Below are 15002 nucleotides of genomic sequence, written 5' to 3' on the forward strand. Positions count from 1 at the left end.
TGTCAGAATTATTTGGTAGTATTATTTTCACATTGCGTGAAAAATGCAAATTTTGAGGGAAAAAAAACTCAACTTATTAACCATGTCCAAAACATCCCAAAATCTTCGAAAAAGGGTTTCTGTACTGAAATCAATGCATTTTAAGTCAGTATTTTAATTTCAATCTGAACGAGTTCATTACTTGTGTAGAAAAAATTTTTCATCTGAATTAACTATGCGGAAAAAAATTTGGTTATGCAGTTTCGTAAAAAACGCCGTAGTAATTTCCAAGATTTTGACCACGCATAGTCCCTCCTCAGAAAATTTATTTTTGAACAAAACAAAGGAAAATAAAAACTCGCATATTTATAAAGTTCGCAGTTATGCATAAACGAACCAGTAGATCAAAGGATGAGCCAGAAATTAGCTAACCTAATTTACAAAATGTAAGATCTGCTGGAAATGCGGTGTTAAATGTAACACCGAAAATATTCTACAGAAGTCCACATCATTTTGGAATTGATTTTAAGACCACTCAATGTGTCAAGAATCGAAGGATTTACTGCGATGATGTTTAATTTTGCACTGATTGTTTTGAAGTTTTATCGACGCCGTTAATTTTCTGACAATGTAATCCTTTTTCTTTTTCTAAATAAAAATCCAATTTCTTTGCTGTAGCTGAGGTTGAATATCTGGTGATAACCGCGTGATTCGGTAAATGATAGGATAATTGAAGCACTCAAATAAAAATTACGAAAATAACTTCGCGGCATGTTAATTTTCCAGGGATGCGGGAGGTTTTCTCAGGCAATACGCATTTTCGCGGAATAAAGTAAAATATCGAAAAGCTTCGAGTCTGGTCGTAGTAACAGTGAGAAAGAGAGAGAGAGAGAGAGAGAGAGAGAGATGAGATCAAAGAAAAAACCGTGCTCGGTGACGGAAGGGTTGGAGAAAAGTCGCGACTTGGTCATAATTCATGCATCATAACGAAGGCGTATTTAAGTATACGGAGCCCTGTGAGCGCTACTCCATGGGGTGGCTTCAATTCCGGCGCAGTTGGATGCAGCGGTTGCAGAAACGGTGGGTTCCACTTTGACTTTGAGGTGCAATTAAAAGTGAATTTTACGGCTGGCGCGCATCGCGCGAATTAAACGGCAGACCGAACGCCGCACAGGCTTTTGCTTTGGAAACGCAAAGGCGAAAGCTCATGCCTAGCAGAGGCTTGCGTTGGCCTCCATCGATTCTCCAACTTCTAAGTATAATTAACGTACGCGGTGCGATGATGAAACACCGGGCGAATGAATCAACGAAGGGAAAAACGCGCGCTCAGAAGCGGCAAAAAGTGAGAAAAAAATAAATAAATAAATAAGTTTAAAAAAAATAAAGAAACAAACGCGAAAAGCTCGTGGTAAAATAGCTCCGAAAGCTTCCCGGCTCTCCCTCGACTACGTGGCTATTTTAGCTCCCTTGGATCGGCGCGGTTCTCGTCCAGGTTGCGCAGGACGGATGAAACAGTTGGCGAACTTATGCGCGCGCATACCTCGTGTTGTCCGAGGGCGCGATATTCGTTACCCACAGCTTTAGTGGCTTTAGTGCACCGCGCGCTAGCCACCAGGTTGAAACGGACGTTCCGCAGAGCGCTTTTTCGGTCTTGGATTCGTCGGGAGTTTGGAAGAGCGGACGAAGTTTAGGTTGGCGACATATTTGTCCATCACCTGCCGCTGATAAAAAGTGCGAAAAATAAGAATAGAAAATTTTTATCGCGAGTTTGTGTGATTGTCAAAGTGCAGATATCGTCCGGTTGTTTTGAGTGATACGATTGATCGTCGAAGACATGTGGAAACTCGATTGGAGGATCGTCCTTTGCGTTATCCTCGTCGCCTCGCAAGTCAAAGGTCAGTCTTTCGTTCGGAATTTTTGAATATTACGTCGTTAGAGAAAAGTGGAAAGAAAACGAAGCGGAACTTGGTGGAGAGATTTTTTGTTTTCTTCCATTTTTCGCGATGATTTCACGATATTTCGAGCTTGCGCGATGGCTGGAAATTTTGTAAAGCTACGTTTCTGCGGATCAAATTGTCTCGTCTTGATTTCTCGAATTGGAACAGACCGCAAGAACGACTTGATGATTCACGAAAGCTTCATATTCTTTGGGCTTTCATTACTGCGAGAAAAAACCGCGAGGTTCGAGCTTTTTATTCCGGTTAGAAAAATGAATTAACAAAATTAAAGTCGTTCAGGGCTGTCATAGAAAAACCCTCAGCGTTATCTTTGAGTCGGGTTTTTTTTCCGACAAGGGAATTGAGACGATTTTTGAGGGTGGGGGGAAACAGGCGTGCGTTGTCTGAATATAGAATCGGATATTTCGATGTGCATCCATTTGCTTTAGTTTGGATGCCATTAGCTCCCCACTCGACGATATAACAACGTCCTCGTCTATATTTAACTTGTATTAAAAACATCGGCTCTGGTCTCTGGAACTCGGCTCGACTCGCGACGCCTGCGGCTCAAGGGCTGAAAACGAGAGCTTTCAGTGGACTAGAGCTTTCAGCGAAGTTTATGCCAGAGGCCGATGCGAGGATGAATTGAACCTCAAAAAGTAAAATTAAGCAGCCCCGTAGCTAGTGAGCAAGAAAAATTGTTAGTTTTTTTTTTCCAAACAGGCTTAAAAGTTTCATTTAGGTACAAAAATACGCCTGATAAACTTTGAGCTCTTAATATTAACATTAAGAGGTCGCGCATTGCAATTTTTCATTATCCGTAAGAATAAAATTGGTAAAAATGGGTTTTACTCCTTCTGATTTTTATAACTAGCTAACGATGCGTCGTACAAAAAATTCATAAACATCTTTATTGTAGAAAATTGATCGCTCTTTAAACGAAAGTTCTAAACATTTTCTTATAAATTCATTCATTTACAAGATATTTAATTAAATAAATTCACACTTTTACCTTGAATAATTTTCGAACAAGTGAATTTACCAGAAAGTAATAACAAACTTTTTATGAAGAACGTTCAATTCTCTACAAAAATGTGCTTCCGACTTTTCTGTACGACGCATCTTTAGCTAGTTATAAAAATCAGAACGAGCAGAATCCGTTTTTTTCCATGTCATTCTTACCGAAAATAGAAAAGTGCGGCAAGCAGCCTCCTAATTATAATATTAAAAGCTCAAATTTAAACGGGCGTATTTTTATACTCAATTATGGAACTTTTGAACCTGTTGAGATGACTAAAAAAATTTTTTTTCTCGGTCTTTTCCCACACTCTAATATACATATATTATTTTTGTGGAAGAAAAGACTGTCCAACACCCGGATTAAACTCTAAAAGAATAGTTCGCTGTGACTCGAGCTTCGGAAATGATCGCTTTGATGGCTCCGGATTATCGGATCGGACGATGATGCTTTGAAACTAGGAATATGGGCGCGTAAGCCGGATCACACTAGTTTCAGTGCTAAATCAGATAAACCGCTTCTTCCAATTTCATTGCTCGTTTCCTCGCTGTTTCGAAAGTCTGAATCGCTTTTAATTCCGCAACATGCGTAAACATTTGACGGTGATAAACTCGTTTCCGACCCTGTCGCGTAATTAAGCGAGAACAGTAACTTACACAATATCATGTGTTTAAGTAACAACTGGTTGAATGAAAACAAATTCATCAACTTGTAGCAATTGCGGGTGAAATTAGGTATCTGCATTTTGAACAAAAGAAAAAATTTATATTCATCTAACGCAGAAAAGCACAGAATAGTTATGTCGTATTTTTCTTTCTCTTTAAAACAAGACAATTACCGGCGTTACTAACAATTTAATTTCACTGATTTTTTAATACATAGATATAGATAAACCTTAGCATGGATGACGTAAGAAATTTAACACCAAGTTTTTGAAAACGAGTTTATCTGCTGTACGCGTCATCAAAATTGAGGAGGAAAATTAAAAAAGCCTGTAATTTGCGTGTTTTTTTTTCTTTCTCATTTTAAAAGTGAAAATTTATTTAGAAAACATCAACCTTGGTATACAAACACTTTCTGAAGAAATTGTTTTTTTTTTTTCAAACAAAGACACGTACAGTCTTTTTAATTTTTTTTACTAGTAATTACGTATTCAAAATCATCTGTGAACAGCGCAGGACAGGTAATTAGGGGTGAAAAATCGGTGAGGGGATGAATTTGACCGTACAATGTTAAGTAAAATGGTAGAAAAGCACGAAAAGCCCGATGCTCGTTCGCATCTGATTGGATCGTCAACCATCCTAACGAAATTTGCCGCCGGAACGCGTTTCTGAAATCGCAGACTTCGATTCCGCGGAAAGACGGTAAAACCTGAGAAACTGCAGACGAATTCGCCTCGAGTAATTGACCTTTCACGGATATTTAGCCGGACTTTTAACGCTCCGAGCTTATACGGTTGCTCGTAAAGAGCTTCCTGCCTCCGGTTTACGATCCTTCGACCCAGACCCGCGGAATCCGCACGTCTCACCCAGATGCAAGCCATGTCAGGATACCCATCGTCGATCGTTAGAGGCAGTAAAACATACCGATCTGATGCGGACGCGTGGTGATCAAGATGCAGAGTGATACCGAAACAGAAGGGTCGAAATAATTCGAGGCGAAAAGTGCCGGAGCTTTTTGCAAAGAAGCACAGAATCGATGTGACAATGATGCCTAACTCTGAAATCCGCTTCTTTTCACGATTCGAATATTAATTCATTGCAGGTTTTGTTTTTATTTCATGAGAGGTCAAAGTAATCATTTAGTAACTAAAATTACTGGGCACTATATTTTAGAACAGTGTTTGTGTCCAGGGAACCAGTATGCGGTGAAAACTGATTGTATTTGATGATTCCCATAAAAAATTTTAACTTGAAAAACAGATTTTAGATGATGAAGTCATGGAAATTGCTTTGGTTATCATGTAGAACCATTTTTCCCCCCAAAAAAAAACAAAAATTTGCTGTGGTAAGATTAAAGATACATCGTTAGTCCAATTATACTCGACAAGGAATTGTTATCTTCGGAAAAGCTGCCATAAAAAATACAGTGTAATCGTCCGGTCATCATAATGATGAAAATTTCAACAAATGAACCATTATTCGGTACACTACTCATTGGTAAATGAAATTCAAGCAAATGACTGTATACTCAAATGAAATCGACGTTTCTGTCAAAGAGAACAAATGGAATTGGACTAGCGGTGTAGCTTTAACCTTACGACAATCGATCGATCGTCCGAAATGTGGTTTGAGTTGTTTAGACGGCATCACGAAGCTTCCAAAGGTCCCAAAATTTACCATTATCATCCTATCGTACTTCGGTAATTCGATCCAACTTGTTGGCTGCAGACTCGAAGCTTCGCTGAGGAGCAAAACTCGCGTCTATCCTAATCAGAGTTGGAATTGCGAAGTGGTCTGTATACGTGGGCATGAGCCTGGAAAGGAAAGCTGGCTTGCGCCGCGACCGCGGAAGAGATTGTTCGCGGTTCTTCGGGCGAGAGGTTATATAAATCAGCGAGATAGATGCGAGCCGATAAAACGTGAACGATTGATTCATTGGGGCACATCGGTGAATTTCCGCAGCCGTAGACTCACAGCTCAAGACGATCCGAAGCCACGCGCCCAGCCGCTCACCCTTGCTAAATAACGGCCCGTTTAATGCGCGGGATCGACCGAAGCTCTTCCACCAGCTTTCGTTCACCCCAAGAGCGAAGTGCCCCCCCAAACTCGACGGAAAAACACTGTCCGTAGTCCGAGGACTCGAAGGACCCTTTCGCTACGGTAAACCGAATTTCACTCGAAACCGGCGACCCGCTACGAAGGTCGACCCAAATTTTCGGGAGTTGTCTTCTTGCCCGTTTCACCGAGCGGTTGGAAGCCTCTGTCATCCTCGCCGGCGGTGAATGATCCTTCAATTTTAAGGTCTAATCTTTCCTCTCTGACATATCGCCGAAAGAATCATCCATCAATATTGGTTTCGATGAAAACTCTCACTCTGTAATCCTGACCTTCGAAACACTGACCGACTTCCTCGGGATGCAGGAGTGGAAACTTGAAGTGACTTTTATCCTGGCTCCACTGCAAGCTCCCAATCAGCCGATGGATAACTTGTCAAGGACTTTCGCAACTATTTATCTGAGAAAAAATGGTCTTCTCATAATTTTTAGTATCTTCTTACAGAGGTTGATTCGTTCGCTATCGGAGGGTCTGTACGATCGTTACATTCTTTCGGAACTGGTTTGTTAAACTTGATTTTTGAATCACCTCAGATGTTATCAATCGCTGATAGACAACGGAGATTCTCGTTCCAAGAAGTGGAAATTAAACTCGAGTTTTAGAAGACCGACCTCAAGAGTAAAGACCGATGGCTTTCCTTCCGGCAGAGACGATAAACGGTGAAGTTTCCCAATTTGCGGGTTGATCTTATTTTATAAATTCGGAATATTCCCTCTCGCAAAAGCGGTTAACGACTTTCGCAGCACGCGCAGAGTGGCTGGGGGTTAATTATTTCAAACTAAACGGCGAGCCGGGTGGGATGGTCTAATCGATGTGATTCCGGTCCGCAGCGGGCGATGATAGGATATGATTTTCAATTTACGGTCCGGGTCGGAATGCCGTTCAAAAGTCGTTCCGCCCCGCCTCGGAAGCTTGGAAACTATCGATCAGGGCATCAAGGAGTCGATTGAGTACTCCAGGCTGTTAACGAGCCTTTCGTCCCGTCCCGTTCCGTTCCGTTCCATTCCGTTCCGATCCCGGGGGTACGTGGCTTCCCTGGGAGATGGAAAATTGAAAATTTTCGATAATGAGAAACGAGAGCCGAAAGACGAAGAAGCGGATCGCGAGATTGCCGGCGAACATCGAGCGAAAAAGCTCCGGGAGGAGGTCACCCATCATCATTCCACGACGTCAAGTGACGCTGCCTGCTGCTTGAGTGGGCCTCGTCCTTCTCTTGCACTCCCAATTGTGGATAATTGAATCTGACAGGGCCTCGATTGATCGCGCGATCATCTCGAGAATCAGCCAAGCCGGACCCCAAAGGCGGGAGGCGTTCGATCAGGCCGGAAAGTCCGCGAGTGGAACGATCCAAGCGTCAATTACACGGATCTAAAAAAAAAAAAATGTTTTACGTCAGCTTTGTGGGATGTTTTTTTTTTTTTTGTGACTACTGTGTTTTCGAATGTCCTGAATCCAAAAATCACTTCCGTTTCCCTTCATCACGTACGGCATTTTTGTAAAACACAAAGTGAAATGTACTTAAAATTCCGTGTTCATTCTTCTCGTCTGTGAAACCTTTTCTTATTCTCTTTTGATACTTCTTCGAACACTCTTCTGCTTTCCATCTTCTGTTTCTCTGTTTGTATTTATTCTCGAACATCACTCTGATACGTATTGAATGAGAGTATGAAATCACTTTTGCGTAGGGCTTTTAAAATCAAGAATATGATACCAGATTTCGAATGAAACGGGTGTTTCACTCTGAATAAAACTCCAAACACGAGTTGGAAGAAAAAACCCGACTTGATGGAATTTTTTGATTAGATACTCGTCCCAGTTTCATTGAGTAAAAATCTGTAAGAAACGGTATAAAAAATCTGTGCAATTTTTTTAACGCCAGTCCTACTTGAACCGAAATTTCGAACTGCGTTCCGGATTCCCTTGGCGTCAAAACGTGACACGACGTCATTCTGCAAGACAGGATGAAACATACGTTCAGAGAATACTTTTTATACCGTAACACCGGGTCTCTGTTGGCCCGACAACTAGACTCGGCCCAGTTATGAATTCACGCGTGAATTCACGCCCACTGTGAAACGGGAGTCTGAATTACGTGTCAAGTGACACGAAATTTTCGTCCGATCTACAGAGTGCGTTTAATAATTATTACGACAGAGAATGTTTTTAAACCACCGCGTCGAACGAGCAATGAATGTCGCGGAGCGAAAAACCGAATTCACGTCACCGGAAACGGGACGTAATTAATTTTTATGGTTAGATTGTTTAACTTCGATTCTATGCATCGTTATTTCGTTTAAATTTCAATTAATTGCTCCGCGTGTTTACCGCCGGGGTATAATAAATATATGTACAGCTGTTCGGTGTTCGTGAAAAGTGATTAAACAATCCGACAGTTTATACATACGCGAAAAGCAAACACGGTACGATATGCAGAGCGGTGTGTACACTTATTGATTTTATAATTGAACGAATATCGCCGTTTCATTTACATCCTCGTATCGAACTCGCGATGCCATTCGTAAATCGAATTCAATCGCTATCGGCGTTTAAAGCCCCCCCTCCCCTCTATCATCAAACCCTCAGGCTTGTGTCCGCAAAACTCGCATGTTGATCGAACATCAACAGCTGAGTCCTTGGATTTTTTAGTGTCCCCATAACTCGCGGTGAATAATATTTTTTCAACGCAATATCAATACCGCGCATCTCTTTTTCGAATATCGATACATGGATGATTCTCAATTTTCTTTTACTCCCGTTCTAACAAAACATTGTTTCATTGTTCGACAAAAGGGAGATGAACAAAAAAAAAAAAAAAAAAATTGCGAATAAACAAATTTGTTCATGCGTTTTGAATTCGAGGCAACGGAAGCGAAAAGGACGATGAAAATAATAACGTATTTCAATAAAAAATATCCGGTATAATAACCGCTTGAATAAACCTACGCTGAGTTCAATGCGGGTCGTAGAATAGTTCGTCGGATATTTTTGCGGACTGGGATTCGTGGGTGAAACGTTTCCCTTGCTGCACCAAGTGAAAATCCCGTGCAGAATATTACGCGAAGTGAGTTAAACCGACGTAATCGCGAAGCTCGTTGAATTGTAAATCGAGAAAAATCCGAAAGGTGGAAATCGGAATATTTACCCCTAATAATCACCACCGTGTTCACCGATCATTATTACCGCCCCCATCAACGGCGACGGTTCGCGATCAGCCGCAGACGTGGAAAAACCGATGGCCGACGGTTTTGTGCTATTATAAAGATTATTCCTCCCACATTGGAAGCTCGCCAAAATTCACTTCGGATATTATGTGGGTTACACTCGCTTTCGGCCTCTAAGATATTCGCGATGCCTTCCCTCGCCCGGTGTTCTCAATTTTTTATTCTAGATCCGGATCTCCTTGTTTCTTCCCCCCTCTCCCTCCCCCCCCCCCCCTCCCCCGCTACCCTTTTCCTTATAGTTGTTTGATGTTTGACCCGACGTAACGCTCGAATAAATTCACCCGCGGAGAATTCAACTCGCGAATCGTTTCTCGAGCCTTTTGCGACCCTTATCCTGGGACCGTGAATCCTTCCAGGGGTGAGACCCTTAACGTTTCGAGTGGTTGACTCAATTTACCCCTTTTTCTTACGTACCAGGGACGCGGATGAAGAGTCGGAGCGGGAAGGCATGGATTTTTGGAAACGGGGAAATTTTTTATTTTTTATTTATTTATTTTTTTTTCCATCTTCTGTCAGCTTCCGTCACTTTGAAGGATGTAAGAAACGTTGTGGTTTAAGTCGAAAATCACTTTTTAAACAATTTCAAAGAATTTTTTCTTTTTCTAACATCTAGAGTTCGAAAAACAGCTTTTTAAAAAAAAACTGTTTGATAATAGAATTTGAAACTTGAATGAAATATTTCCATTCCCCGTTGTATTTGAATTTCCGGTTCTACTAGAAACTAATTGATTCTCATTGTTATATACCGACAAACGTATACTTTTTTCTCCTTATTAATTTTCTAAATAAACGAATATGTTTTTTCGAGATTTTATACTTCTGAAAAAAAAAATATTAAGAATTTCGTGTTTTTCAGAATTTAATTTTTTTCTTCTTCTTTGAAAAAATTTTAAATCGCCCGCCAGATTCTAAGTGTAAAATTTTTTACTCCCGCGTAAATTTTGTCGGATAGACCGACGTGTTCCTTTTCACGGTGATGAAAATTATGGCAAAAAAAAAAAAAATATTTTTTCGGCTTATTTTTATTCGCCGTTACATAAAAGTATTTCAATATTCCTTGAATTGATGATCGTGAAATTGACGTGAAATGGGGAAGCCTCAGGATTCGACGAATCGATCGAACTTTGGGTAACTCAAGATTACGGATCTGATTCCTCAGCCACGGAATATTTCTGATCGATGAAATTGAGGAAAAAAGCTCGTCTCAAACATAACTGTTAAAAATGTACGAGTTCGAGATAATTTCATCTCAAAGTAATTCGAGAATCGACTTTGCTCAATCCGCGTCAAAGCTCTGTCGAGCTTTTTTATGTTCCGTTATCCGGTCGACCGCCGTCGAACGGTTATGCTGCAAATGAGATATATCGAATGTATCGAATACGTTGAGATTCTCGTTGTTACATGCGAACGTGACATCAGCCTCGGGCCGTAGTTCGAGAAACGCCTTCCTGTATCCGTCAAGCTCTCTTTCTCTCTTTTGAAACCGTGTCAGTCTTCTACAGAATCAAAGTGCCCGCAGCGTATCTGCCTCAGCTAAAAATAATACCAACTCCGTAAACACTGTTGGTTTCATCGGGAGTTACATTTATACAATTACATGTAAGTATAAGCATTTATGTCGGAATAAACATTGTATCGGCATTTTTGCGGCGTATTTTTTCATTCGCTGGTATAAAGAGGAAAGATTGAAAAAAAAAAAAAAGAAAAAATAACGTATATACACCGGTTAAAACAACGCGGCAAATTGCGTTACACTTGAAATTTCTATTTGGATCGATCATCGCGAAACAATGCGCGAGAGCTGCCGCAATTTTTTTCCTCTATTTCGGCATTTCATTTTATTTTCGCTACGTTCGCTGCTGTTGAAAAAAAAAAAAAAAAAAAGAAAAGAAAAAGGTTCAATTAAAATTAACCATTGTTTAACGAAAAACCGAGTGATGATATATATTTTTTTTCATTCCACTCGCTTTATCCCCTTCGCCTTTTTACGGAGGTCGTTTCAATTTGCAACCGTATCAGCAGACTGCAATTCAATCAAATATTACAAAAGGATGTCGTGAAAATTTTTCGCACGATATTCAAGTGTGCGGAATTCGAGGTTGAAAAAGGAGAGAGAGAGAGAGAGAGGGAAAAAAACAAACAAACAAGCAAACAAGCAAACCGAAAAACGGTGAACAAATTAACGTGTAAAGTTGGAAATAAAAAATCAAAGAGAAAAAATATTCGACGAGTGGCTCAACAAAAAATTTCAACGAGAAATAAAATTTCACACTTTTGCAGGATAACTTTAATTTTGTCACGTGATATGCAGGATACCGGTCGGCTACAAAGAGAGATATAAAGATTGAAATATATTCTCATGCATCCGGCTTTACGGATGAAACGGAAATGAAAGAGTTCTCGAAGCATTTCCTGACACACCCTTGCAAAAAGTCAAAGTCACTGAGTTATTATTCCGAAGAATGAGAAAAGTCTCTTATCACTTCGAGAAGCTTCCATATTGTTTTCCAATCCGTGCAGCCGAGGATTGAAGGAGTTGTTATATCCCTTTGATTTACCCGAATCCGGAAGGCAAGTATCAGGTTGCCCTTCGAGCCAAGGATCGAGACTCTGCGAGATCCAACAGCCCGATTATTAATTTTAAGGGTCTGTCTTGTCGTCCGTTCCGCGATCCCGACACACGGAAGTGGATGAAAAAATTTCAGCAAGGAATAATCAGCGCGACAGAAATAAACAGCTCATCGCTTTCACCGCTTAAGGGTCAAGGTTTTAATCATGAAACCCGAAGCTGTGTTCCAGATTTTCGCCTCCTCCTCGTTATCGGGAAAAATTAATAACACAAATTAATGAAAACTTGGTCACTTCAAAAGCGCGATGAAAAAAAAAACACCCTTGCAGCCTGAATAAAAGCACTGATTGTGAGAGAAAATTTTATTTCCGGTTACCGCTCAGTCATTAACTATTTTCATTTTTTATCACAATTGAAAAATACAGTTCTAGGTAGAAAAGGAAAATTAGTTTTCTAGCCGTTACCGGAAATTCTAGTATCCGTTACTACTCTTTCACATTACGATCACTGTTGATATATTTTCTTGTGACTGTTGCGAGAATTTAACGCTTGTGCAAGAATAAATTGACGTTAAGGCCTTGTTTATCTAAAAAGGTAGAGTCAACCTCACAAACTGATTTTGCGTTTCAATTACCAAAAAAGGATCGACAATAGCGCAAAATGTTTAGGCGTACCTCGTTTTTCGTAATTCCAACAATATTCAAACAGTTTTTTCAACGGTACCTGTTTTACTCAATTTTTCTAGTTACCGTAACAAATGAAATTTTTCTCAGTGAGGAATCGAAATCGTTGTGGTGAAAAAAAATGAAGTACCTATAAAGTGACGAGAAACGTGAGAACGATCTTAGAGGACGATAAGAAGATCAATTCTGATCATGTGAGCTTTGATCAAGGATGAAATACTGACGAAAAAATGTTTCTCATTCCTTATTTCTCATTTCCCTTCTGGTTTTACGGAGCTCTGACGCATCTGTCGTTCTTTGCCGGGTGCATCGTCTCAAATTTCAATTAAAATCGAGGCTGCAGCTGACGAAGCCTCGACGCGTGATACGTGGAAATGCAGCAAGCCCCGATTAACCCTTGGGGTATCAGTGCCACGTTGGGTCCTTTGAAACCGGAACCTGCGATTTCGCGCCTACGAACGGGCTTCAACGTCCGGTGTTCGGTGTTCTTGGGAGTGTGACGTTTTCCCGTAGCGTCGTGCCTTTTATTACGGGATCCCCTCGGCACGTTCGCCCCTATCATTAAGCGTATTGTACAAATGTGCGGCCCACGTATGCTCGCGCAGCTCTCCGATGCCGACCGTAACAAAAGTGTAATTAAGTTTTCAAACTCACCGACTCACCGCAAACGGCCAGCTCGAAGCACGCGGGAAGAATAACGCTGTTCGCTGCCTGTGAAAAATAATAAAAACCATCGATTTTACACGCATAATATGTGCTCGAGTCAAGACCATTGATTCAAGACGCGAGAAGAAAATTTTTATTTTTCATAACCAGATATTGTATAAACTGCTGGCCAAAAGTTTCGGCACATCGGTCGAAATTTCTTGACGCACTAAAAGTTGGATAACGGTTTGAAAAATAAAGATAATCAAACGTTTCAAGCGGCGTTTTGAAGGAGACAAATTTACCTAGATTTTGCTTCTTTGGATATTTTTGTACAATGGTTTTTATTTTTTTCATTTATTTATTTTATTTTATTTTTTTTTTTTTTTTGTACCCGGTACGTATTTTTGAACTGCTGGAAATTAACTCCGAATGTTAGAGAAAAAAATTTCTTCGGTTTTTTCTGTGGTAAACGTAAGAACGATGTAAAAACCTACGTTTTCGTATTTTGAAAAGTTTCGTACAATTTTTATTTCGCCCCGATATTACATTTTTGTCCAATAAAAGACATGTTTTAGAAAATAAAACGAAGTTAAAAAGTTGTCTAGATTCACAGCGGAGTAGCTTGAATGTCTTCAGAATTTAAAAACATCATAAATTTGTATTCCGCAAAAGTTTGATTATCTTTATTTTTGAGTCCGCCGTTTAACTTTTAGTATGGCAAAAAATTTCGACCGTTGTACCCAAACTTTTGACCGGCACTGTAATATATACATCGTTTTTCTTCTCCCTGAATTGTTTCATGCGATAAGAAATTTGGTCGATTGGAATAAGACGGGTTTAAATCGAACGACTTCTTTGTGCTCGAGGTATTCCTTGTGTGAGATCCATGTCTCTTTAGAATAAAACAACGAATGGATATTGTCTTAAACGGATGTATACACATTCGCTTGCGAAAACGTAAATCTTTCTCTCGGTTCTCGGTATTTTTTTACCACTGTTCCACTGAGAAAAAAGTATATTGATTTGAAGCTAGTGTGTCTGAATTTTTCAATGAATAAATTTTTCAGACTATTTCAATACTGTACTTACAATTATATTGAATCAGAAGCTTGCTCTGATAATTTGTCATTTTACTTATTAATAATATAATTATTTACAAAAAAAGAAAGGAGAAAAAAATTTCGTACGATCGAATTATTCAAGATTGAAGTCTCATCCTCCGAAATTCGATTATTTTTTTAAGCTGTTCCAACGTTTTTGATCTCGTTTAACACAAGAACGATTATTCTAATCATATTTTAAATTGTCGAGCATGTCAAAAGTCTATAAAACTAAGCCGGGGAAATTTGTTTGAATGAAATGATGAATTTGAAATGCATGAAATGATCGATGATGACTATGTGTATAAAAAATCTGCATACTTCAAGTTTTTCTTTCCTAAGCTTTCTGACGATATTTGATGGTAACCAGACACGTGATAAAATATAAGGTGCTGTCATAAAAATAACCTAACACGATAAAAAAAAAGTCAGAGTTTTATAATATTGAAGCCCATTACGATTCACGCTGAGAAAAAAATCGTTATTATGCGAATTCGTAACCGTCTGAAATTCAATAAATCGTAATAAGACAAAACACACTCATATTTAAAAATCAAGGTTCCAAAAAAATAAAATTATAAAATTAAAAAAATAGTCACTCTTTCCACAAGGTTTCGTTAAAATAACTTTACTAACTTCAACCTCGTGAAGTTTTCTCTTCGATATCTGTGTATGCATTTCAAGCCAAGCTTGTTGCAAATGATGAAGAAACTTGTTCACCGCTTATATATATATATATACCAAATGCTCGACTATTCTCATACGGATGGCTCGACATTACAGTATGGGAGTCAAGCTATGAGGTCTAAGCCGAATTGGATCGAGTTATATCGTTCAAATATTCAACTAACAGCACTTACGCGTCTCCATCCACGCGTGTAATCGAGCGTATGAATGCACGAGGAGAATATTTCATGATCTCCACATGTGTGCCTCTGTGAGTGGATATTACAGTAACACGAGTGTTCATTATCTAAATATATTACGGTGGAGGAACATGAGTGGCATGAATGGGCCGCGCATGGTGCAGCATAAAAAGAGAGAGAGAGAGAGAGAGAGAGAGAGAGAGA

General features: G+C 39.6%; 1 protein-coding gene across 2 annotated transcripts in view; it reads left to right on the forward strand.

Annotated features, from left to right (window-relative positions):
* The first annotated feature begins 1561 nt into the window (after positions 1 to 1561).
* The window catches only part of LOC124308751 (uncharacterized), a 112478-nt gene continuing 99037 nt past the window's right edge, over positions 1562 to 15002 (forward strand). For both annotated transcript variants that reach the window (XM_046771764.1, XM_046771765.1), the window contains exon 1: positions 1562 to 1874. In XM_046771764.1, coding sequence (XP_046627720.1) covers positions 1814 to 1874 — 61 coding nt within the window. In that variant the 5' untranslated portion in view covers positions 1562 to 1813. The remainder of the gene's footprint in view (positions 1875 to 15002) is intronic.

This window comes from Neodiprion virginianus, chromosome 7, assembly GCF_021901495.1.
Source record: "Neodiprion virginianus isolate iyNeoVirg1 chromosome 7, iyNeoVirg1.1, whole genome shotgun sequence".
NCBI lineage: Eukaryota > Metazoa > Arthropoda > Insecta > Hymenoptera > Diprionidae > Neodiprion > Neodiprion virginianus.